The 22,500-nt window shown below is 39.8% G+C and overlaps 3 protein-coding genes across 6 annotated transcripts in view; 2 read left to right on the forward strand and 1 right to left on the reverse strand.

Annotated features, from left to right (window-relative positions):
* LOC146458860 (arginyl-tRNA--protein transferase 1-like) overlaps positions 1-13,681 on the reverse strand; it is a 30,524-nt gene extending 16,843 nt beyond the window's left edge. For 2 of the 4 annotated variants that reach the window (XR_014858100.1, XM_085090205.1), the window contains exons 1-9: positions 13,571-13,681; positions 13,334-13,397; positions 12,293-12,355; positions 10,944-11,029; positions 9,967-10,224; positions 3,121-3,224; positions 2,709-2,819; positions 1,042-1,170; positions 216-344 (exon numbers count right to left, since the gene is read on the reverse strand). Coding sequence is in view for 3 of the 4 variants with exons in the window: in XM_085090205.1 (XP_084946331.1) it covers positions 216-344; positions 1,042-1,170; positions 2,709-2,819; positions 3,121-3,224; positions 9,967-10,224; positions 10,944-11,029; positions 12,293-12,355; positions 13,334-13,397; positions 13,571-13,661 (1,035 nt within the window). In the remaining variant the exon portion in view is untranslated. The remainder of the gene's footprint in view (positions 1-215; positions 345-1,041; positions 1,171-2,708; positions 2,820-3,120; positions 3,225-9,966; positions 10,225-10,943; positions 11,030-12,292; positions 12,356-13,333; positions 13,398-13,570) is intronic. The other 2 variants (XM_085090206.1, XM_085090207.1) reach the window with 2 other exon arrangements.
* Positions 6,200-9,333, forward strand: LOC146458861 (uncharacterized). The gene has a single exon (XM_085090234.1). The coding sequence runs from the start codon at positions 6,322-6,324 to the stop codon at positions 9,331-9,333; it is 3,012 nt and encodes a 1,003-aa protein (XP_084946360.1). The 5' UTR covers positions 6,200-6,321.
* An 85-nt stretch (positions 13,682-13,766) lies between the features above and the next one.
* LOC146458862 (mitochondrial import inner membrane translocase subunit Tim13-like) overlaps positions 13,767-22,500 on the forward strand; it is an 8,922-nt gene continuing 188 nt past the window's right edge. Inside the window, exons 1-3 of the mRNA XM_085090220.1 lie at positions 13,767-13,945; positions 19,788-19,856; positions 21,995-22,500. The exon at positions 21,995-22,500 is cut by the window's right edge and continues 188 nt beyond it. Coding sequence (XP_084946346.1) covers positions 13,814-13,945; positions 19,788-19,856; positions 21,995-22,102 — 309 coding nt within the window. The 5' untranslated portion in view covers positions 13,767-13,813 and the 3' untranslated portion in view covers positions 22,103-22,500. The remainder of the gene's footprint in view (positions 13,946-19,787; positions 19,857-21,994) is intronic.

Genomic DNA, 22,500 nt, shown 5'->3' on the forward strand with positions numbered 1-22,500 from the left:
AGTTGGCATACATCTTCCTTAAGAAATAAGAGGTTCTCAGGCCATTCTGAGATGCGTGTAACGTATGAGCAACAGCAGAAGGAGAAACCATCCTCAAAATGGTTTGCAAAATATGAATCATTTGGAAAGACAAAAAGGGACTGTGCACAGGTAGACTGATTTTCACCGTAACAAATGCTGTACAATAAACTCAACTTTTAGAAATAAAACCTAACCTGACGTTCACCACATTCACCAGGGGTATCTTTGTGAATGGCCATTTGATATTTCGCAAATAAATCGCACGTCTGCTTGTATGTTGCTTGGAATTCTTCAGAATGCATGTCCACCAGCACCAATTTGACCTGGGAATTCAAACCAAAACTAAGTTAAAATTTCAACTTCTCAAAATTCTCCTCTGTGGAACCATGCTTTGTTCAATTTGGTAGCCAAGGATTAATTCATCCAAAACATACTAGACAAAAACAGCAATCAACAGATTTCTCATCACAAAGATCCCCTTGGAACTGTACTAATAGTAATTTGTTTTCAAGGGAGTTGCCATCACTGCTGAACTCTTTAATCCCTAACACTAAACAGTGATCAGCATCAAATTTCTCCTTGTAATATCAATGCTAATTCAACCCCTGAGGTCAAGAGAATTGAGGATATGATCATTCAAGGTGAATTTTCTTCTCCCCAGTACTTTTGTGAGAAAAGTATGGGGAGAAGATAGGAGAATGAGAATTAATATTAATGACAAAATCTGTATGCTGACTGGCCAAAGAGGAAACAGGGTTGCCTACAGGAGACCTGGAGAAGCACAGTAGAAAAGGAGCTTATTTAGCCAGAGGACTAAGAACGTGGGTGGGAGGCAGGATCAGCAGCAGATGATAGAAGAGCCTGGATGGACAAAGAACATAGCCCAGCTCTCTTTACTAGGAGATAATTTATGAAAGATGGTACTGACTGGGAAACAGAGTTTAAAAATAAATGATAGTGTATTTTGCAATGGAACAGAAGTGTCCCCCCTGAAAACACCACTAAGTCATTAATGATTACCCTTCTTTCAGTGCATTTCTCAGGGGGGTCTTTGTGAATTGCTCTTTGGTACTTAAAAAATAATGCAGCAGTCTGAGGGAAAGATTGTTGGAATTCCTGATTGCTTGGATCTGACGGGATGAGCTTGATCTATAATAAATAGTTATTATAATATTATTTAATCAAGATATCGAACAGCAGTTCTATTTTGTAACAAAACCACTTAAGGAGACACAAAATCCAGGTGACCCAAAATCCAGAAAATTGTGTTGTGAAGTCCTGAGTTACCTTATTCTCCTTAATTGTCGTGGGTTCTTAAATTCGCGAAGACCTGCGAAAAATAACGACTGCGAACTTTGATCTCGCAAAATTTAATGGACATAGAAAAATCATGTATTTGTGTTTTCAAGGGTCCTAAACAATTTTTAAACACAAGGTGTTAGTACAAGGAGCTATCATCTATCAACTTAAGATGTTAATCAGTGTCAAGATTCGCCTCAAGTTCTTCTTCGGGAATCTGAGTAATCATCTTCACACAGTTCCTCCAATACATCCTTTATACAGTCGTCAAATTGATGAATCGTTTATTCTTCCCCCTGAGGATCGTTTTGAAGAGATTGAAGGTTCTATTGAGATCTCCTAGAAAGGACATGTAACGATACTCTCGATATTCAATAATGACTGGGAGGAACAAGAAGACTTTTTTATTACTGTAAGACTGGCTTTTAGAGGAATACAGCTGCCGCTAAGGGACAGCATATTGGTTTTGTTTCGCTTGTTGATTAACGTACAATTTTTGAAAAAAAGAAAAAAAAAGTCACTTACTCGTCAATTTCACGAAATTAAATTCCCTGCAAACACAATTTTTCTCCGCGATCGCAAAATTAAAGACTTGCGAAGTGTGCCGAGAAAATTTTCGTGAAATTTAAGTCCCATGAAAATAAAGGAGAATAAGGTATTAAACAAATTAAGGTGTAGGCAAAAAGTCAATTAAGCTGTCCTTTCAAACCACGATAAGTAACACCTTTCCAGTTGTCAGACAACATACCCAAGATACTTAGGACATAAATTATGTACTATCTCATCCCAATGATGGCGTCATGTGAGCAGCAGAGGCTGGTCTAGACTGTTCACAGTTCCCTATTAATTTTTCTCATGTCGTTGTTGAGTTTATATGTTTTGATCAAACGGCCACCATTTTCGTTCTAACGGTGAGTGCAACCTGGAAAAGCAGGGGAATGTGAACACTCTACAGGCTACAGGGAAAGTGGAATGACGAACTGAAGGTGGTGCTGACTGGAAACGCTTAGCTACAAAATAATTCTAGAACAACAAGAGGAAAGAAATCAACTCAATTCTTGAAAGGAACAACTCTAGCGCAATTGGAAACAAAAATGCGAGAACATGAAAAACGTTAGCCTAACATTTTTCAAGTTTCAATCCATACGGACCTACTCTGTCTCTGGCCAGAGGCACTAATCGACAGTTTTATTGCACTGGGGTGATAATTTATAACAAACTTGACAATTATTTCTTTGTTTCTACCTGACAGACAAACATATTTGGGTTTTGAAATGACAGCAAATTTGCGTGATACTTCCCCTTTAATATGAATGTTTACACAACATACTTTACATACGATAATATTATCTACTTCATGTAGTAAGAGATGCAATATAACACTTTACCTGGAGTTCATGAACTGGTGGTTGGTCGGGTAATCTGTCAATCATAAGATCTTCCAGTGACTTTATGACGGGGACCTTGGGGCTTTGTGAGCTTGATTTTAAATCTGCCGTCTATTAATGGGAGAACAGTTTCATTGCCCTCAGTATACTAATTAAAATGACCAGGAATTGTCTAGGGAAAATTAACAGACCACTGCAAGAAGATGAGGGAGCTTACACCGCATTGTCTGTTACTCCATAAACACCAATGTTGACTCAAGACTACTAATGTAAATGTTGATCTGAGTACAATATATTCCCAGTTATTGCTAATAAAAAAAACTGTCATGGAGAATTTAGAGAGTGGCAGATGTCACTTAATTTAATTACTGTAACAGTAACTGTTATAAATATTAATGTATCACAAGCATACCCCTTTTTCTTTAGCTAATGCAAGTTTTTGCTTCTTCCGTTCCAAACGAAGAGTTTTTGCTTTCCGACAAGGAGGTTTGTTTGGATCAGGTCCTGCCCCTGGTTCTAGAGAAGAAAATGAATGAAAATAAAATGAAGCTTTTAGTAATTATAACTATTTCGGTGCTAAGGCTAAAAATGTGACAACATTACTCCTTATAAATCTTTGTTGATAGTCCACAATAATATTCAGCTGTACTGTCCTCTACAATGGTCCAAAATACATGACTGTACATGTACACAGTTTTTTAAAGATTTATATTCTCGACAGTGATCAGCATATGTTTAACTATTGATAATATTTGTAGTTATAATAATTATTATTAATTATTAATACGCTTAGGGTGACTACAGTGTTCAGTAGAACAAAAAGATTTACATGTTTACAGTGCGACGCACCTTACCGTGGCCACCCAACAAACTTGTTTTACAAGTTAGCCAATCAGGATACGCGAATTTGATTAACGGTCATGCCTCCTTGCATACTCCAACAGGCTGTCGGAGACTTAATGACTTCGTGTGCGCGCGTGACAGTTGTTTGAAATAAGTCTAGACATCAAGAGACAATGAACATTTTGGTGACAGACATTTGATTGACCTTTTTTGATTATCACCTAGCAACGACCAATCAGATTCTTAATGTACCCGTGTAAAACCAAGCGTTTTTTGTGTGTGTTCAGAGTAGCTCTTACACGCCTGTTGTAAAAGTGAATACTGATACGTGAACCAGAAGAGATTAAAAAAAAAGAGTGGTACAATCGACTCTACTGATTGTCGTAGTTATAAGTTCGGGAAGAAACCCTAGTGGACGGGGCTAAGTTCTCCGCACGTGGCACCTCCGGCAACGGAACTACTGAAGAAGGAATAAGGACCAGTTTGTAAGTATAATTAGTCCTGATTTTTTGCTGTCCGAGTGAAGAACGAAGAAATGGAGGCGACCGAAGCAAGTTTGGACATCAAGTTCACCCAGCTAAAAATGACTATCGGAAAAACGAACACTGTTCTAGAAGTAGAAAACCCAGAAGCCATTGAGAGACATCTTTCGTCTTTACGGTCCCTCACTACTGAAATAAATCGAATGCGTCTGGAATTGGAAGCGACAAAAATCGGAAAGAAAGAAGAGATTACAGACATCGAGGCTTGGAACACTGAGATCGACGCACAACTGGGAAAAGCGGACTGCGAAGTAGAGAAAGCGCGCACATGGATCGAAGAACGAAAAAGAGAAGCGCAAGCGATTGCCCAAGAAGAGCAACTGAAGTTTCATAAAACGAAGCTAGAGATGCAGGCAGAGATCCAAACTGCGCCACACCCCCAACAAGCCACGACACCTAGCGCGGGCATACAAGCGAAATTACCGAAACTGGTGATTACAAAATTTGATGGAAGCTTCATGGACTGGCCGCGATTCTGGGGACAGTTCTCGGAAACGATTGACAAAACAAGTGTAGCAGCGATTACCAAGTTTTCGTATTTAAGAGAACTCTTGGACACTAAGGCGAAGCGCTCAATCGAAGCACTGCCCTTCACTTCCGAAGGATACAATAGGGCGAAGAGTATCCTGCAAGAGAAATACGGAAAGGAGTCCGAGATAGTCAAGGCCTACACGAAAGAAATCTTGGATCTGCCTACAGTACCAAACGCGAGTCCGAAGAAAATCTGCGAATTTGGCGAGAAGCTAACATATTGTGTACAAGCGTTGCAGACAATGAAGAAACTCGAGCAAGTGAATGGGGCGGTGTCCATGACGCTAGACAAGTTGCCAGCAATCCGGGGAGATCTGGTCCGGACCGATCCAGACTGGGAGAAATGGGACTTCCCACAACTGTCCGAAGCTCTTCGTCTGTGGATAAGAAGAAATCCAGTTGACACAAGCCAACGCGAACGTGAGCAAGAACAACAACAAGTGAAAAGGAACACACGCCCCCCGATACGCCCTTCAAGAATTTTTCATGCGCGACGCGACGCCAACTCGAAGCCCCGCTGTTGGCCTTGCGTTTACTGCGGTGAAGATCACAGAGCCGCCGAATGTACTAAAATAGCAAGTGTCGCTGATCGAAGACAAATTCTCTTAAACAAGCGCCTGTGTTTTAATTGTACCCTAGGAAACCATCGCGCCATCTATTGTCCCAGCAGATCCGGCTGTCAACAATGCCACAAGCGTCACCACACGTCCATTTGTGAAACGCCCACCCAGGAGTCTAATCAACCAACGCCTGCAAGAGGAGTCGCCTTGACAACAAACCAAACCGGCGAAGGTCTGTTCCCTGTGATTGTGATTGAAGTCAATGGTATCAAGTGCCGAGCGCTTATCGATTCTGGAGCTGGGAGCTCGTACGTATCAGCGAAACTGATCGAATTACTTCGCGTGAAGCCCACTGAAGTCCAGACGAAAACGATAGATATGCTAATGACCTCAAAAGTTGCCAAACTCGAAGTCTACGATCTCCAGTTACAAGCTGTCAACCATCAGTTCTCGCTGTCAGTCAAAGCGACCAAAGTAGACAAGACAGAACTGTTGTCCATTGGAAACCCCAATTATCGCGCGCTAATTGCCAAGTACTCGCATTTGAAAGGTGTTAATGTAAACGATGATGACACAAAAGCGTCTCTACCAGTTCATGTGGTGCTTGGCAGCGGGGAGTACGCTAGAATTAAAACTGAAACAAAGCCGAGAATCGGGCAAGAAAATGACCCAATCGCGGAACTCACTAAGTTCGGATGGTTCCTAATGTCCCCGGGAACGGAGTTTGACAAGAACACCATGCTGCTCACCCAGACAAGTCAAAGCAACTATGAAGAACTGTGCAGGCTGGACGTTTTGGGATTGCGTGACATGCCAGATCATGACCAGTCAATGGTGTTTGACGAGTTTAAAGAACGTTTGACGCGCTCGCCAGAGGGCTGGTACGAGACCACCCTCCCGTGGAAAGCTAACCACACAGAATTGCCCTCGAACAAGGAAGGGAGCTTAAAACGACTCAAGAATCTTAGCAGAAAACTTCAGCGCGATGGATTAACGGAACAATGCGACGCGATAATTCAAGAGCAGCTGACAGAAGGCGTCATCGAAAAGGCACCCCCTATCTCACCTGCACAACCACTGAAAGAATTTTACATCCCTCACAAGAGCGTAATACGCAAGTCCGCCGAAACTACAAAGATGCGAATCGTCTATGACGCCTCCGCTCGAGCGACACCCGATGCACCATCACTGAACGATTGCCTGTACCCAGGACCTGCACTGCAAAACAAACTATGGGACGTACTCATCCAGCAGAGAGCCTACCCAGTAGTCTTAGCGGGGGACATTAAGAAAGCTTTCTTACAAATCCGGATTCACGAGATTGAACGAGATGCACTCCGTTTCCATTGGCAAGCTGATCTCAACTCCGACGTGCAGACATACCGATTCACGAGAGTACTCTTCGGGCTCGCCCCCTCGCCCTTTCTACTAGGCGGGGTTCTTGAATGTCATCTCGACACCTGGGCTGAGAAATACCCGGAGGAGGCAGAGCGACTACGCCGAAGCTTCTACGTCGATGACCTGTTGACAGGCGGTCAAGATGTAAAACAAGCACAAACACGCAAGAAACTCGCGCAAGAGATCATGAGCGACGCTACATTTGAGCTTCACAAGTGGCACTCAAACTATCCTCAGCTAGAAGGCAATCCTCAACCTACACAAGGAGAAGACAGCTCCCAACCTGAAACAAGTGAAGATCAGTCCTATGCCAAACAGCAATTATTAAACAAGCCAAGTGAAACTAAGCTGTTGGGCGTGAAGTGGAACAAATCTGAAGATACTATCTCCGTGCAGTTCCCAAGTGAAAGTAGCGCACCGACAAAACGTGAAATCCTATCCAAACTAGCGAAAGTCTATGACCCCCTCGGTCTAGCGTCCCCTACTACGCTGCAAGGGAAACAAATATATCGTGAAGCGTGCGACTACAAAGTATCTTGGGACGCAACTATCCCAGAGAATCTCCGCACACGCTGGCAGAAGTGGGAACAGTCACTTCCGGCGGAAGTAACCACACGAAGAGCATTAGCACTGTACCAGCAACCGGTTAATTCAGTTGAGTTGCATGTCTTTGGAGATGCGTCAACCCATGGGGTCGGAGCAGTAGTGTACTCAGTCGTACGTCAAGAAGACGGAATCACTCAAACCCTTGTTACAGCGAAATCAAGATTAGCCAAGAAGGAACTAAGCGTCCCAAGGTTGGAGTTGGTCAGCGCACACATGGCTACCAATTTAGTTGCAAACGTGAGAAACGCACTGAGAGACCTACCTGAGCCCATGGTCTATGGTTGGTTGGACAGCACCGTCGCCCTCCACTGGATTGTAGGAAATGGCCAGTACCGACAGTTTGTCGCCAACCGCGTGCAGAAGATAAGACAACACTCACAGATCCAGTGGAGGCATGTGCCCACTACTGACAACCCAGCAGACCTGGCGAGCCGAGGAGGCCAGGTTGCCAATGCAGAGCTCTGGTGGAATGGACCGACGTGGCTACGTGATCCTGAAATGTGGCCAGAGAATCCAGTCACAATGAAAACTCAAGCGTCAGAAGAAGAGGCGAAAGTAATTAGAGAAGTGCTTAGCCTAGCAAATGAAAAGCCTAAACAAGAACGAAACGTGTTCGTCGAACTACTCGAGCGCCATGACCTCCGTCGAACTCTGCGCATCCAAGCTTGGGTGCGACGTTTCACAACTCACAGAGCACGCAAAGGACCTCTAACAAATGAAGACTTACAAGAGACGAGGAATTGGTGGATCAAAAGAGTCCAGTCCCAAGACACACAGAAGCCTCACTTTCAACAGACCAGGCGTACGCTCAACCTCGTTCCAAATGCCGACGGAGTGCTAGAATGTCATGGCAGAATCCAAGGACAGTACCCAGTCTATTTGCCAGCCGACAGCCTATTCACCAGGAAACTTGTACAGCGGATTCACGCCAAGACCTTACATGGGGGCGTGTCCCTCACCATGGCAGCGATCCGTGAAGAATACTGGATCCCAACTCTGAGACAGATAGTGAAGTCTGTGCGATCTGCGTGTTGGGGCTGTAAACGCTTCAGAGTGTTACCTTTAACAGTACCACCCCCTGGACCACTACCCACAGACCGTACTCATGGTGGAGCAGCATTTGAGGTCATCGGAACCGACTTCGCAGGACCAATCTGCTACAAACTGAACCAGAAACGAGAAGGGAAAGCATACTTGGTGATATTCTCGTGCAGTCTATCAAGAGCGGTACACCTAGAACTGGTTCTCAACCTGGAAACTAGTACGTTCCTGCCCTGTCTTAAACGCCTCATAGCCAGACGAGGACGCCCGACTGTCATTTACTCTGATAATGGCAGCACATTTGTCAAGGCAGCCAAGTGGTTAAAGCAAGTACGAAGTGACGAGCAGTTTCAAGGCTTCCTTGAGTCCCATGACATACAGTGGAAATTCAATCTCAGCCGCGCCCCTTGGTGGGGCGGCCAATTTGAACGCTTAATCGGTATCGTCAAGACAACGATGTACAAGGTGATAGGGGGAGCTACCCTGTCCTGGAATGAACTAACTGAAGTGCTCCTTGATGTAGAGACTCAAGTCAACCGTCGCCCACTCAGTTACGTTGAAGACGATGTAGAGTTACCGATCCTGACACCAGCCAGTTTTATGTTCCAGCGAACTAACCAGCTTCCTGAGGAACAGACCTGGAGAATTGAAGACACGAATTTGCGGAAACGAGCCAAATTCTTGCAGACTTGCAAAAATCACATGTGGAACCGATGGCAGCGTGAATACCTGAGAGCCTTGAGAGAGCGCCATAACCTTGTCCACAAGACAGCTAACTACCAAGTCAGAGTTGGCGACACAGTGTTAGTGCGATCTGACACCAAGAATCGCGGAAAATGGCCACTAGCGGTTGTCCAGCAGACTTATCCAGGACGTGACGGCCACATCCGTGCAGTGCAGCTGAGAACAAGTAAAAGAGTCTTAGAGCGTCCTGTTCAGCACCTCTATCCCCTAGAGTTGCAGTGTGAGCCCACAGTTCCAGCAGGAGCAGAACAGCAGTTGAACTCTGACGCGCCAATTTTCAGACCGAGAAGAGCCGCTGCGGCTGCGGCAGCTGAGAGAATCAAGGAAATTGCGGATGATGAAGAAACTGAACAATTATGAACTTGAAAAAAGTGATTGGTAGCAAATTTTTTGATTTGACTTTTTCCTCGTTTTGGAATCGTCTTATAGTTTTCTTTAAGTCTCCTAAGTAAATGCACCCTTGCATACAATGCTGCATGGGGGAGTGTGTCGGAGACTTAATGACTTCGTGTGCGCGCGTGACAGTTGTTTGAAATAAGTCTAGACATCAAGAGACAATGAACATTTTGGTGACAGACATTTGATTGACCTTTTTTGATTATCACCTAGCAACGACCAATCAGATTCTTAATGTACCCGTGTAAAACCAAGCGTTTTTTGTGTGTGTTCAGAGTAGCTCTTACACGCCTGTTGTAAAAGTGAATACTGATACGTGAACCAGAAGAGATTAAAAAAAAGAGTGGTACAATCGACTCTACTGATTGTCGTAGTTATAAGTTCGGGAAGAAACCCTAGTGGACGGGGCTAAGTTCTCAACAAGGCAAGTGACGCAACAAAGAATTATTGAAAACATGTCGTTTTGCATTTTATGGCTAACTTGTAAACAAAAGTTTGTTGGGTGGCCACAGTAGGGCGCGTCGCACTGTAATAGCCAGGAATACATGGAGGAATACATCTGCAGTAAACTACTCTACTATATACAGCATACTCTACCTGGTTTGGATTTGGCTTTCTTGATTGGTTTACTTGCTGTTTGACCTGAAGATGATGGATTTTGGGAATCTCTAGGCATGTTTGTTTCCCCCACACCCTTGAAATAGTTCTTTTTCAGTTTATCTGTGTTGATATCTTTAATTTTCACTGCCTCAGATGGTGTTTTGCCAGGCAAAGGTTCCACAAAATGTGTCGCACTAGATTCGCGAGATTCTGAAGGAATGCCATGTTCAGCATCTTGGCTGGTGGTACTGGGTTCTGTACAAAATGACAATTATTAGCTAAAAATAATAAATTCTTAACCAAGAAAATAATAATTAAAAAAAAAAAACTATTCAAGAATTGATCACTTCATACAATGTAACAGTTTCCCAATAATAATTTTCCAATCATCAATGCATGTCATGTTTTGAGAAGTGTTGTATGGGCACAGGCAAGTTTCGCTTCAGTATTGTTAAAACTAAAACCAAATAAAAACTCATTTGCAAACCTCATTTTACTAGACACCATTTCTGGCGTTTTGAAACTCATATTCTTTAGGCACATTGCATTTTTAGTTTCTAAAGGGCACGCCTACAGGAAAATAATAAAATTATAATAACAGAAAAAAAAAATAAAATTATTCTATAATAATGTCGATCACTTTACAATAAATAAATATAGTTTCATAATAATTAATTTGCCAATACGCAAGTCTACCACATTTTGAGAAGTACTGTACAACCGAAGAAAAACTCACTTCATTAGATATCCTTTGTGAACAATAAAAACGTTCTAAGGGTAGTGATGTATCAAGAATCTTGGAAAAAAACAAAACCTTCCCTCATTCATGAAATTATCACCAAAATGATAGCCCAGCCACAAGTGAAAACTCAGAGAGATCTGAGCAAAACTTAACGCATAAAAAATTGGCATAAAGGTCTTTACACCCCTAGCCATTGCATCGGTTTGAATGTGATTCCAAAAATCATTGATACCAGTTTTGGGAACCGTTAGAAATTTCGTCACTCTCTTGAGTACTTTCTTTTGGGACTTGGAGGGACGAAAGGCACTGGCATCACACCTGATAAATCAAACAAATAAAACTCTGATAAGAATGGTTTCTATTAATGCACACTAAACCTTTTTCTTTTCACTGCAGAGTTCTCCCAAGGTCACATTCTGCAGGTCATGATAACATCTAGCCCTCTGACACAGGTATTTTATTTTTACTAGTGACACAGGCATACTCGGGAAAGGAAAAGAAAATTAGTCTCACACGAATTGAACCTATGACCTTCCTATTACTAACTTGGCTCATTTCTCTTTTTCCAAGTATGCCTGTGTCACATGCACAGACCCACCAGGCTTAAAACATACAATTATGTAATATCAGTAATTACGGTGGACTTAAAGAATTGGGAGTGAGGTGCCAACGAAACAGCAACAATAAAAGCGCTTCAATTGTACCAACACATTACTTGTATCGGCTCGAACAGCGAGCGGCTAATCCGACGCTTCGCTGACTTCATTGTTCAGCGAAACAAAAGGTTTCTTTTGTTTCTCGTTCAACAAAAGATCTCCAAAAGATGCCGCTAGGAAAACTGAGTTTTTTGCATACGTTTTTTCTCGAAAACGAAGAGCAAACCAACGAAAAAAAATACAGGGCAGTGTTTGTTGACTAAAACGAAGCCCACGTGCAAAAATTGAGACATATCCGAAAAAAAAAAAAAACAGCCCAACATTCGACATAAGGCGGTTATGCCCCCAGCCCTTCAATTGGGAGTGTCATTTAGAATTCGGAGTGCACTTGTGGGCCACCGTAAGTAATTATTTCTTTTCTTTTTCTTTCTACCCACAGTTTACTATATTTACTTGTTCAAGATTTTTGTAAATACTTTTATTGATTAAATTAAACAATATGCATTTCAAAGAGAAATAATTTTTTATAGTCAGAATAGTTTTTTAAATGAAGTAAACATTTCCATTTTAAAATATAGTGACAAACTTTATTGTCTAAAAGCCCATTACAATATTGAAGGGGTGCCTCGAAAAAAGCCCTTAGTGACCTCTGATAAATTGCTAGATTCTCCTTCCAAATTGCCTTATATTTGCATGTGAAACAAAAGGAGAATTTGACCTTACATCAAAAGTCACTTATGGCCTTATTCCTTACACCCCTTCAATTAACTGCTCATGTAAGGAGGCCAGTAAAATACAGTCACGTAACTTCAATACTATACCAAGAGTCCCTTTGGAATAAAGAGATACACTTGTCTGATGTAATGTTTTTCTGTTCTTATAGTGTTCAGTAGTAAATGGGAAAACAATAAGCAACTTGACTTACTTAATTGTGTACAGTGGACAACATGTTTTTTTCATGGTTGATTTGTACACATATTTACCACTCCTGTAAAATAAACAATTTTGAAAAATAAGAAATAGTAAAAAAATCATACCTATCATGCACTGTTTGGCCAGGGCATTAAATATCACTGTTATGATAGAAATTGAAGGGTTTTAGCCAACTGAAGGGGTGTAAATGACTTTTTTGCCTTAAAATTGAAATTGCTCCAGATAAGCTCTATTTTGACACGGAGAATGGTTGCCATACACTGTAAATGTACATATGCGGCTTGACTGAATTCTTTTGTAAGTGAGTCTAAACCAAGGCAAGCATTGGTAGTTGTGAACAAAAATCAGTCAAGGGTCCATATCTCCTTCATGTAGGTTACTTGCACCCCAGGGGGGATACTCGGGTATAAACGTGACGGGGGAGGGGGGAGGGGTCCGACGTATTTTTTTGGGTCTAAAATTTTCAACTCCTGTATTTTCTTGGGTTGAAGATTTAACCGTGTATTTTTTGGGTCTAAAAAATCTGCACATATTTTTTTGGGGTTCGAATTTCCACCAGGCTAATAGTTCTTACGCAAGTCAAGCCAAAGTTCCTGCAAGATCGGAAAGTATGATTTGAATAATCTGCATGTAAAATTTCTAAAATTTCCAGTCTTGTATTTTTTTGGGTGCACAATATAAGGTCCATGTATTTTTTTGGGTGCAAAATTTTAGGCTCTGTCGGAACCCCCCCCCTGTCACGTTTATACCCGAGTACCCCCCCTGGGACTTGCACTTTCTGCATAATTATTAACTTCCTCATGAATCAATAAAGTATGGAATCTTGTTTTTCGTGGAAATAATTTCTATCCACAAAATGATCCACACTTGATCAGTTTGTACATCTTGAGACTGCAGTTTACGCACTCGATGATAAATTAACTAAGTGAACTTTTCCTTATTACGCATATTAACATCAATTCCTCCTTTTACACAACCTATGCATAATTATACAGGTAACCAAGGGCCAACCAAAATCTCCATGCATACCAACCTTCTCCAGCCTCTATCAATAAGATCTTGATAATCCAAGCAAGTCATCTTATGGGCCCACATCCCTTTGAAAAATTAAACAGGACTGTCACTATTTCAGAAGGTAAGCTATACTAATCAGACATAAGGCTAAGCTTACACTAGGTAACTGCAGTTTCAAAAAATTTTCAGCTGACATGTACAGTCTGCAGCTAATGAACACTGCTTTTACAACAGTTGGAACCAAACGTAAGATTACCATGTGAGTAGTTCGTGTCGCTACTCTTACAATAGCCACATCGGTGACCTCCAGAATCTCCAAAATATTCCACAATGCTATACTTCGCCATCTTGAAAGACACCCAACCGGGAAAGACTGTTACCGGGAAATTCAAAGTCCAAGGGAGGACTGGGTTCTAACTAACTCCGCAGACCATATCCCATCATCGCGGGCATTTTTACAGATCGTTCGATCGTTTCTTCGCGTGTAGAAGACTAGAAAATGTCGGATTTTGGCTTTTCTTCGTCGTCTCCTTCGAATTCCTCGAGTGGAATGAATGGCGCTCAAAGAGCTGAGTTGATGGAACAAGTTAAAAGTCAGCTTTTAGTGGCTACGGTGCAGGAATTACTTTCGGTAAGCTTGCAGTCACACACGTGCTTGCTGCACTGTGATATAAGATGTGTGTAGCTAAGTACGTAGTTTAATTTATAGATGTAAAGAAATGGTTCTTGTACCCTGCGTTCTAAATTCCTCAAGTATTCAACTCTGGATGTACAGCTTTATGTGATCCATGCCTCTTTAAATTTGGTCAAGCACATGTAGGTAAGGAAATCTTGTAGGCAGTCCATGCCATATGCCTACGGTGATGCAATAAATCTTTTAATTTGCTAAGCTTGCGAAGGAATCCCAAAGTTCGATCTCAGGAAAGCAGTAGCTAACATAACAGGAAAACGTGATTTTTTCAACCTAGGATGTTGGGCCCGAGTTTGTCAAGTTTTGATTTCAGAGACGGCTTACAGCCAGTTACAGACAGCTGCAGTACGGTCATGAAGAACTGCAACAGTATCGCAGACTCGTTCATGACTGATTTTTTTCCAGGCCGTCTTTTCGCAGCTGTTTTAGTTGCGTAGTTAAGTGTGATGATCACTCAATTATCAAATCTGACTTCTAGAATAACTTTACTTTTTGGGGTAATTTGTATTGTGTACAAAACCAAAACAAGTTACTAATCACTTATCAGGGTGTTGGATCACCTTGCGCCATGCCTAGTTCCACCCTGTCATGTTAATTCAGTCGCGCAAAAAGTTGGTATGAATTGATTACAATAATTATTTATTACCGGAATAGCAATCTCGTACCCAGAGTCCTCAGGCTTTTTGGTCAGCGGGGCGGCGCCAGGAGAGACTCTGGGATAATGGAATTTCTTATCCCAGAAAACGTGGGATTCCGGTCTTTGTGCGCATGCTTAAGATTGAAGCGGAAGTCAAATGCCCCAAAATGGCAGCCGCGTTACTGTTACTGTGAAGGTTTTATCGGGCCTTGAAAGTGTTCGAGAAAGCCAAAATTGATTCTACACGCGATCAAAAGGAACTGGATTTTTTCCCGTAAGAGCGGATCAAAGCAATTGGATTTTTTTTCACGTAAGAGCGAGCGAAAGGTGGACTTAATTCGACGTTGCTACAACAGACAAGTAACATATTTCTTTTTTACTGTTTATACTTACAAATGAAAAGGAACCATCACTTCTTCTCTCACAGAACTGAGCAGCTGACTGTGTATTAAATTTATGTTCAAATTACCTTCTCCCTTTCCCTTAACAGTTTATTTCCAAATGGGATTCAATGAACACATACATGTTACCATTTGAAAATAATTTAAAATCACCTCTTAATATAAGTATTTACTGTTGTAAATTAAGTTTTTTTTCGTCTCAAATTTTTTTAATTTTATTAGACTGAATTGCGTGCACGCTTTTCTTAAAGTGAATTTAAGAATGTCATATGTGTTCGAATGCAAGCTTAGTACAATTTCAACATCAGCATATTTAATACATGCCATGAATTCAAGAGCAGCTGTCAATTTTTTTTCTGAATAAACATTCCTTTTGCCTAGCTTTTGGCAAAACTGATAGAGAGTGCTCACATCTTGCATGCTTCTAGTGCTGTAGAGTTGCTCCCAGGTATACTAATAATATATCTAGAAATAAAAAGAAGTAGTATAACAGAGATTGGGTAATTGTGCCAACAGGCTTTGAAAATAAGGATACTGAGTTGTGTTGAGGTTTAATTTGTTAGCTATTCTGCCTAACCACAGAGAAATAATTATGAGAACTGTATGGAGCGTGGTAATCATGCCACCTCTCATCAGTAAATTGGTTATAATGTGATTGTTGAGAGACTGTTGATATCCTCACTATGGTACTTCATTTAGTCAGCCAATTTCTATACCATGCATATAATCTCCTTAGTCTGTTCTTGTATACATGTTATCAAGGTAAAATAATTTAAAACTATCTTATGTGAGTTCTCTAATAAATTTGGGTGCAGTGTAGGAAATTAGCTCAGAGATGAGGTCAATAGATTGGAGAAATTGGGTTTATATTAAATTTACATAAATTTTGGTGGGGCCCGACTTCATCTGGTCGTGGAGTGTACACTTTAACTAAGAGCTGAGTCAGATAGCTCAGATACTGACACACATAACCTAATGTATTCTGATTGATTAGGGCTAATTACTGGTAAATTGATAATTTCTGAATGATTTGCCATTTCTTTTGAGTCGGCTGGATGGTAATGTGATTAGGTATCACACATTTAATGGACTTCAGGCAAGGGAAGTATTACTACTCAACTAACACTCTGCAGCTGAATAGTATAATATAATCTCTTCTCTGATCTTGCAGCTCTTGCTTTGACGACAGATAATTACTATTGTCAAACTCCCCAATATCCTGAATGATTGGCACAGTGTTGTGAGACCTTTGCTGAACTGTGTAAGTTATACAGCGCTTGTGGGAATTTGTGGTCCCTTGACAATAATGTTAGCTAAGAACTAAAACTGAAAATTGTCAAACGTGACTCTTAGTTCAAGCCTTTCCTGGGCTCTGATTGTCTATTAGGCCACAATCTAAGTCATCCAGCATATTGCATAATGTTTGTGGGACTGAGCCAAGTCTAGTGAGCTGCATTGATCAAAGGTCTAGAACAATAGAAAGACATTCAGAATAATAATACAAAATCATATAAATTTGTCATACCATCAGTTACAAAACTGTATCTAAAGATGTTTCAAATTTCTTTTAAGCTTGTTAACAGAATAAACAATAATTAAAAGGCTAGTGATGTTTCTTTAACCCATAAAATATCAGTTGAATAGTAATTTATTATTATTATTTTTTTTGGTGGGGGGGGGGGGGGATCTAACAAGCGTTGACTGTAAAAATTTATGTTTCATCTATAATCACTCTATAATTAACAGTTTTGTCAACAAATTATACTTAAAAAATTCTATATACTTGATGAGATAATGGTTACACATAATTTTATTAGTTACCCCCAACAGCAAAGGGGAAGGGAGTAAAAGACCCATTGGAATCCTTGGAATGTTCAACATATATACTTTATAGACTTGTCATGCTTTAGTAGATATTGAATGTAGTTTTTTTGCAAGCTAGTATTGTAGTGTCTGAAAGTTTTTTCTTTTGTTTGATTATCAGTGCAAAATAACAATAAACGATATGATTCACTAAGAAGTATAATTTTTATGCTAAAACCTGCTGGCTACCACAAATTTCTTGCTAATATTTACTAGCAATAATAATTACATGAATGAATATTACATGAAGAAATGATAGAAGGGGTTGTTTTCACCAAATTATTCAGTAAAATCCATCCACTGCCAAAATAATTATGTTAGTAAATTTGCCAAATTACAAGTGGAGTGTTTGATAAGGATATAATTATGATGAAAGTGGTCACTTAATTCTGCACAAGGTTGTGCAAGCATTATCTACAGGTCATATGCCACACAAACTTGGGATACTTGGCTTCCATGTTTATGTACAACAGGTACACTCAAGCAGTAGAATGAAATCGAGCAGGGGCCTTCTCCTGTATCTCCTCAATAATAGCGTCCCAATTGAACACTTCAAGGGAAGACTTGGTGTTCTTCCTTATAACATATACCACAGAAAGTCACACCACCGCTCATCTATTTTTTTTTAACATCAAATGGTACTTTAGACATGATTTCACACTTTGCAACAGCATAATATTACTTTGGCCTCTCAACAGGAATATTTGTCTGCAAGGGAACCCACAGTTTTCTTGTCTCATACTTCGTCAATGGAGTATTTGCATGTTTTTTCAGATGAAGGGAAAAATAGTATTTAAAAAAGGTTAGATTATTTTTACTTACATATATTAATGTACAGCACATTAACAGAGTACAGTTAAACTATCATTATAACCTTCAAATTTTTGCCATCTTTATTTTAAACTCAGTGTACATTATTTGTTGAGTTATATAAAAACTCCAAGCAATATATTATGTTATAACTTTTGTATATTTTAAGATTGAGGAGGCTTAATGTTCATATGCCTCGTATTGATTTCTTTTATTGAGCCTCCACTCCACTACTTGAGTTTTTTTCTTTTCATTGTTTGTCTGTATACATGTGGGAAATAAATAAATGCAAAGATTTTAAGGTACTTCTGCATTTCCCAGTCGAAGTCCAGCTTCAGACAACACCTGTTTTTTGACTTGTCAAGTTGGGTGGCTCTTCACTGTCACAGTGTGTTGACTTTCTTGCAGAGAAGATGGTAGTAAGTAACAAACAACAAGTCTTTATTCTCAACTGCCCCTATACTGTAAAAGTAATCTTTAAATCTGTATGTACTATTACATTTGAGATTAAACTTTCATCTGAAGGTAACTTAACACCACGGCCCTTTACACTTTTTAGGACAAATAACTAATTGTTCTTATTTTGCATGGAATATGGAACAGTTAGAACAAAATCTGCCAAAATTCTCAAAACAAAATCTCAAAATTTAAGAAAAATGTTCAACACACCATTACCTCCGCCTCAAAGGGGTAATTTTTTCTGAATTATTTTTCTTTGGCAAGCTGGCCAAGGGCCGTGACTGACAAAAGTGAAACCTTTGCTCTCGTGTGCGGTGTTTGATCATCGTAGAGATGTCTTCAGCGTTTCCCTTGTGGCGGCAAAACTGAAAGGGAATTAATCGAAACGGCAACCTGAGATGGACTCCACTCCACACCAGATCAGTCATCTCCAAATTTTTATCCACGACAAGGTTTATAGATGTTGAGGAACTTCTCTATTTTTCCATGATAACCTTCACTAGTAAATAACATGTTCGAAATATTTAGTTGACGACACCAATGTCCTCTCTAATACGTTTAATGTTTCCATACTTGCGAACGGCTTCACCGTTCGTTCTCCTACCGCTTTTCCTCCCAAACTGACTGATATAATGATATTTTCCGAAAATAATTTTTTGCAACAGCGACAGTAATCAGTTTAAACTGCTCGCATTTGGCTGTGTCATTTTGCCGTCGTATGACAGTAGTGGCAAACTTCCTACGATAAAACGGCTACTTGTTTAGTCGGCTAGAAATTGCCGTTTCACTGACATAATTCAAAACCCGTCTTTGAATTGGAGTCCTTCTTATTTTTGGTATGAAAAAAATAACATAAAATAACCGTGACACACACATAAAAATTACAAAACAGCGAGTTTGACATTTCAAATCTCCCTCCAAGACAAGGAAGTTGGTTGGGGGGTTTCCGGTGTTAACTTCCGCAAATGACCAACGGACTTCCTGTCGGTCTTCCATTGTTATGCAGACGACCAATCGAAAAAATTAAATTTTTCCATTATCCCAGAGTCTCTCCTGGCGCCGCCCCGCTGACCAAAAAGCCTGAGGACTCTGGGTACGAGATTGCCGGAATAGCCAGTGATGGTTACTGCATCATTGCCAATAAATAAATGCAAGCTGGCTAATTAACTTGATTTTATTGTATGTGCAACTGCTTTAATTAATGATATTGAAACAGGAAATTAATCAATGTCTTATAAGCACTGATAGTACTTTTGTGTCTCAGAGATCTGTTTTTAAGAACTTTGATCTGTATACCAGCTAATGCCTATTAGAAGGTAATGCTTATTGTTTGAAAAGAAGCTGGTTTGTTGTAAATTTGTTGTATGTAAGGGACAATAACTCCAGTTATGGCCAATATGACAAGGTGTGACTAATGGTACTGGGGTGATGGTATATTATTTTCTGCGTCAAGGAAAAAATTTGTTATAAAATGAAGCAAAAATAGCCATTAGATATCTTCAGGGAGTTATAAGGGAGTGAATGAGAACTGATAGAGAGATATTTATAAGAGATAGAGATAGATATTTATAAGAGATTTTAACTAATTTCTTTCTTTCCATTTTATTGGTAGAAAATGACCGACAAATGCTTTAAAAAGTGTATCTACAAACCAGGAACTCAACTGGACAACTCTGAACAGGTACTGTAAGTAAACCCTGGAAAAATTGAAGCTACGGTATCGCTGATACTTACAATGTGTATGTACTATACAGATGTGACTTGGGTGCCAGAATGGGCTTGTAAGTTCATGCAAATTGCAAAAAGCCATTTCCAAGCAGATTTGTGTCCACTCCACTACCAAAGAAAGCAATATTCATGACCAACTTGTAGCATCTTGTGTTGGGTAGTAAAATGTCAAAAAGCTTACATTTATTTGCAACTTTCATTCTGACTTGCCATGAGTTAGTTTTGTTCTTCTGAAAAGGGTTTGTTCCTTAATTTGTGACTTGTTATCCACATCTTTTGTTGTTACCGGCTACCATGTCTACTCAATTAATTTTTTTTTTTTGGTAATCAAATCAAAAGGACTTTGCCATCTATTCTTATTATCACTTTTGAAAGGCAATACTCGTTCGTATCAATAGAAACCTCAGTGCACAGGAACTAATATTTTAATACTTACGTCTGTCAGCAGATGGTTACACTGTATGACGGAAGTAGATTCCAACTTAAGGTTACCGTATACCTTTAGAGGTGTCTCGCATCCAAGTGATGTAGAATGTCCTTTCTAAACTGTAGATACCTAAACCTCTATATCAAATTAAAGCTTATAGAGCTGGCTATCAATCTATACCAAGAATTTTGAAATAAAATGAATTGTCCTATTTTTTGTGCTGTTTTCTCAAATCATTTTTTTCACTTGAAGAGGACACTTTAAGAGCCAAAACTCAAAGGGAATTTGTTCGTTTGCCTTAAAATTTGGACAGTAGCTAGTTTAGCATATAAACAACAAAACGTGTCTGTGAATGTTTCCTTTCGAAAAAATTTTTCTCCAGGAGCAATTTTTGTACGATCACTCTATGTTTTTTTAAATTTTATTTCAAAAATGTTCTGTAACTTTTCACTGCAATTGAATATGGCAAAACGAAGACACTTTTTTTTTAGTGCTCTGGGTATTGAAACTGAGGAGCAAATTTCATTAACGAAAAACAAAATTTGCTGTGACTTGTAGCTTTCAAAAGGTGATTTGGACGCTCCCATTTAGAGATCGTGCAAAATTCGACAATTCATTTTATTTTAAAATTCTTGGACAGTATAGTTTGATAGCCAGGGCTCAGTTGCTCAAAGCATGGTTAGCGCTAACCCGGGTTAAATACCATAACAACCCATAGGTTTTAATACCTCTTAACCAATGGTTAGCGCTAACCATGCTTCGAGCAACTCAGCCCAGCTCTATAAACTTTAATTTGATATAGGAGTTAAGGTATCTACAGTTTAAAGTGCATGCGCTACATTGCTTGGATGCGAGACACCTCTAAATGTATACGGTAACCTTAAGAAAATTGTGCCGCCTTTTACATATTCCTTTTTTCTAGATGAGGTTGATACAAGTCATGTAAAATCTGATCGTGGAGCATTTGTCCTCTGAAATTCACTTGATATCATCCTTTTGCATACAAGATCCAGTCCATTTATGACTGAAGTACTTGGGTAGAAATTAGGGACTTTAAGCAAGCACAACAGCAACAGCAACAAAAATGTCACTTGAAAATATAAGTTTGTGTTCCTTGCGCTACTTCGCAATTATGGTGAACAAATGTACCAAAATTTATAATGCATGTGCAAGACCTTTGCTTTTCTCACTAAGTCTCAGTTTGTTTTATGACTGCTTACAGTAAACTCCCTATTTTATTAGCAAATATTTGACTGAAAACCGAGAAAAATCCCTACAGCATTGCCAGTACTCCGCAAAACATTTTATATTAGTAGGTACATGTAGTATAAACAGCAGTTACTGTAATAAGTACGCTAGTAGAAAGAAACATCCAAAGATTTCTTGGGAAAAATTAGTCTGAACAAAGTGGCAAGCCATTGTCTGCAGGCAGCAGAATGTGTAGCCTCCCACTCAGTTGTTTTTAGGGGACTCGTATTACCTCCTCCCCAAGTGGGGAAGAGGTAATACGAGTCCCCTAAAAACGACTGCGTGGTAGGCTACAAAATGTACTGCCAGGCAGCAATTTTGCCATGGATCTGATGGTACATTTTGAGGGAGTTGCATTGCCACTTTAATTTTCTCAAAATTGATGTATGATCATTTCTTTCCATAATTTCTTGTAGAAATGTATATCTATGTGCATGGATAGATACATGGATACATGGAATACCGTCTCAAGCACGTACCAGACTAGGTTACAGAAAGCGCATGGTCAAGGAGGAAACTATTAATGATTTAAACAAGGACAATATTTGTACTCCACCGATTTTCCACAAAGCATCCCTGAAGTCAAGAGATAACATCCACATTACTCTTTCTACCTTATTCACTGCCTTTGATTTGAGTTTGATTGAACGACTGGAACAATACAACATTAAGACACATACTGTTATAAGAGGATGCCCAGAGTGGCCAAGAAAGTACAACGTGTTTGACAGACTTGTTCAATGATGAGCGTGGCTAACTTTAGTGAACTTATTGTAAAACTTGACTCTCTTTCATATGGTGATATTTGCCAGTAGCTGGCTCTTAAAACTGTGGGTACATGGACATCTCTTGTTTGCATTGGCCTCATAGTTACCCTACAGTTTGTGGCCTACAGTAAGGGACATTGCTTGATGGTCTTCGT

Source organism: Pavona decussata, unplaced genomic scaffold, assembly GCF_977016875.1.
Source record: "Pavona decussata unplaced genomic scaffold, jaPavDecu1.1 SCAFFOLD_226, whole genome shotgun sequence".
NCBI lineage: Eukaryota > Metazoa > Cnidaria > Anthozoa > Scleractinia > Agariciidae > Pavona > Pavona decussata.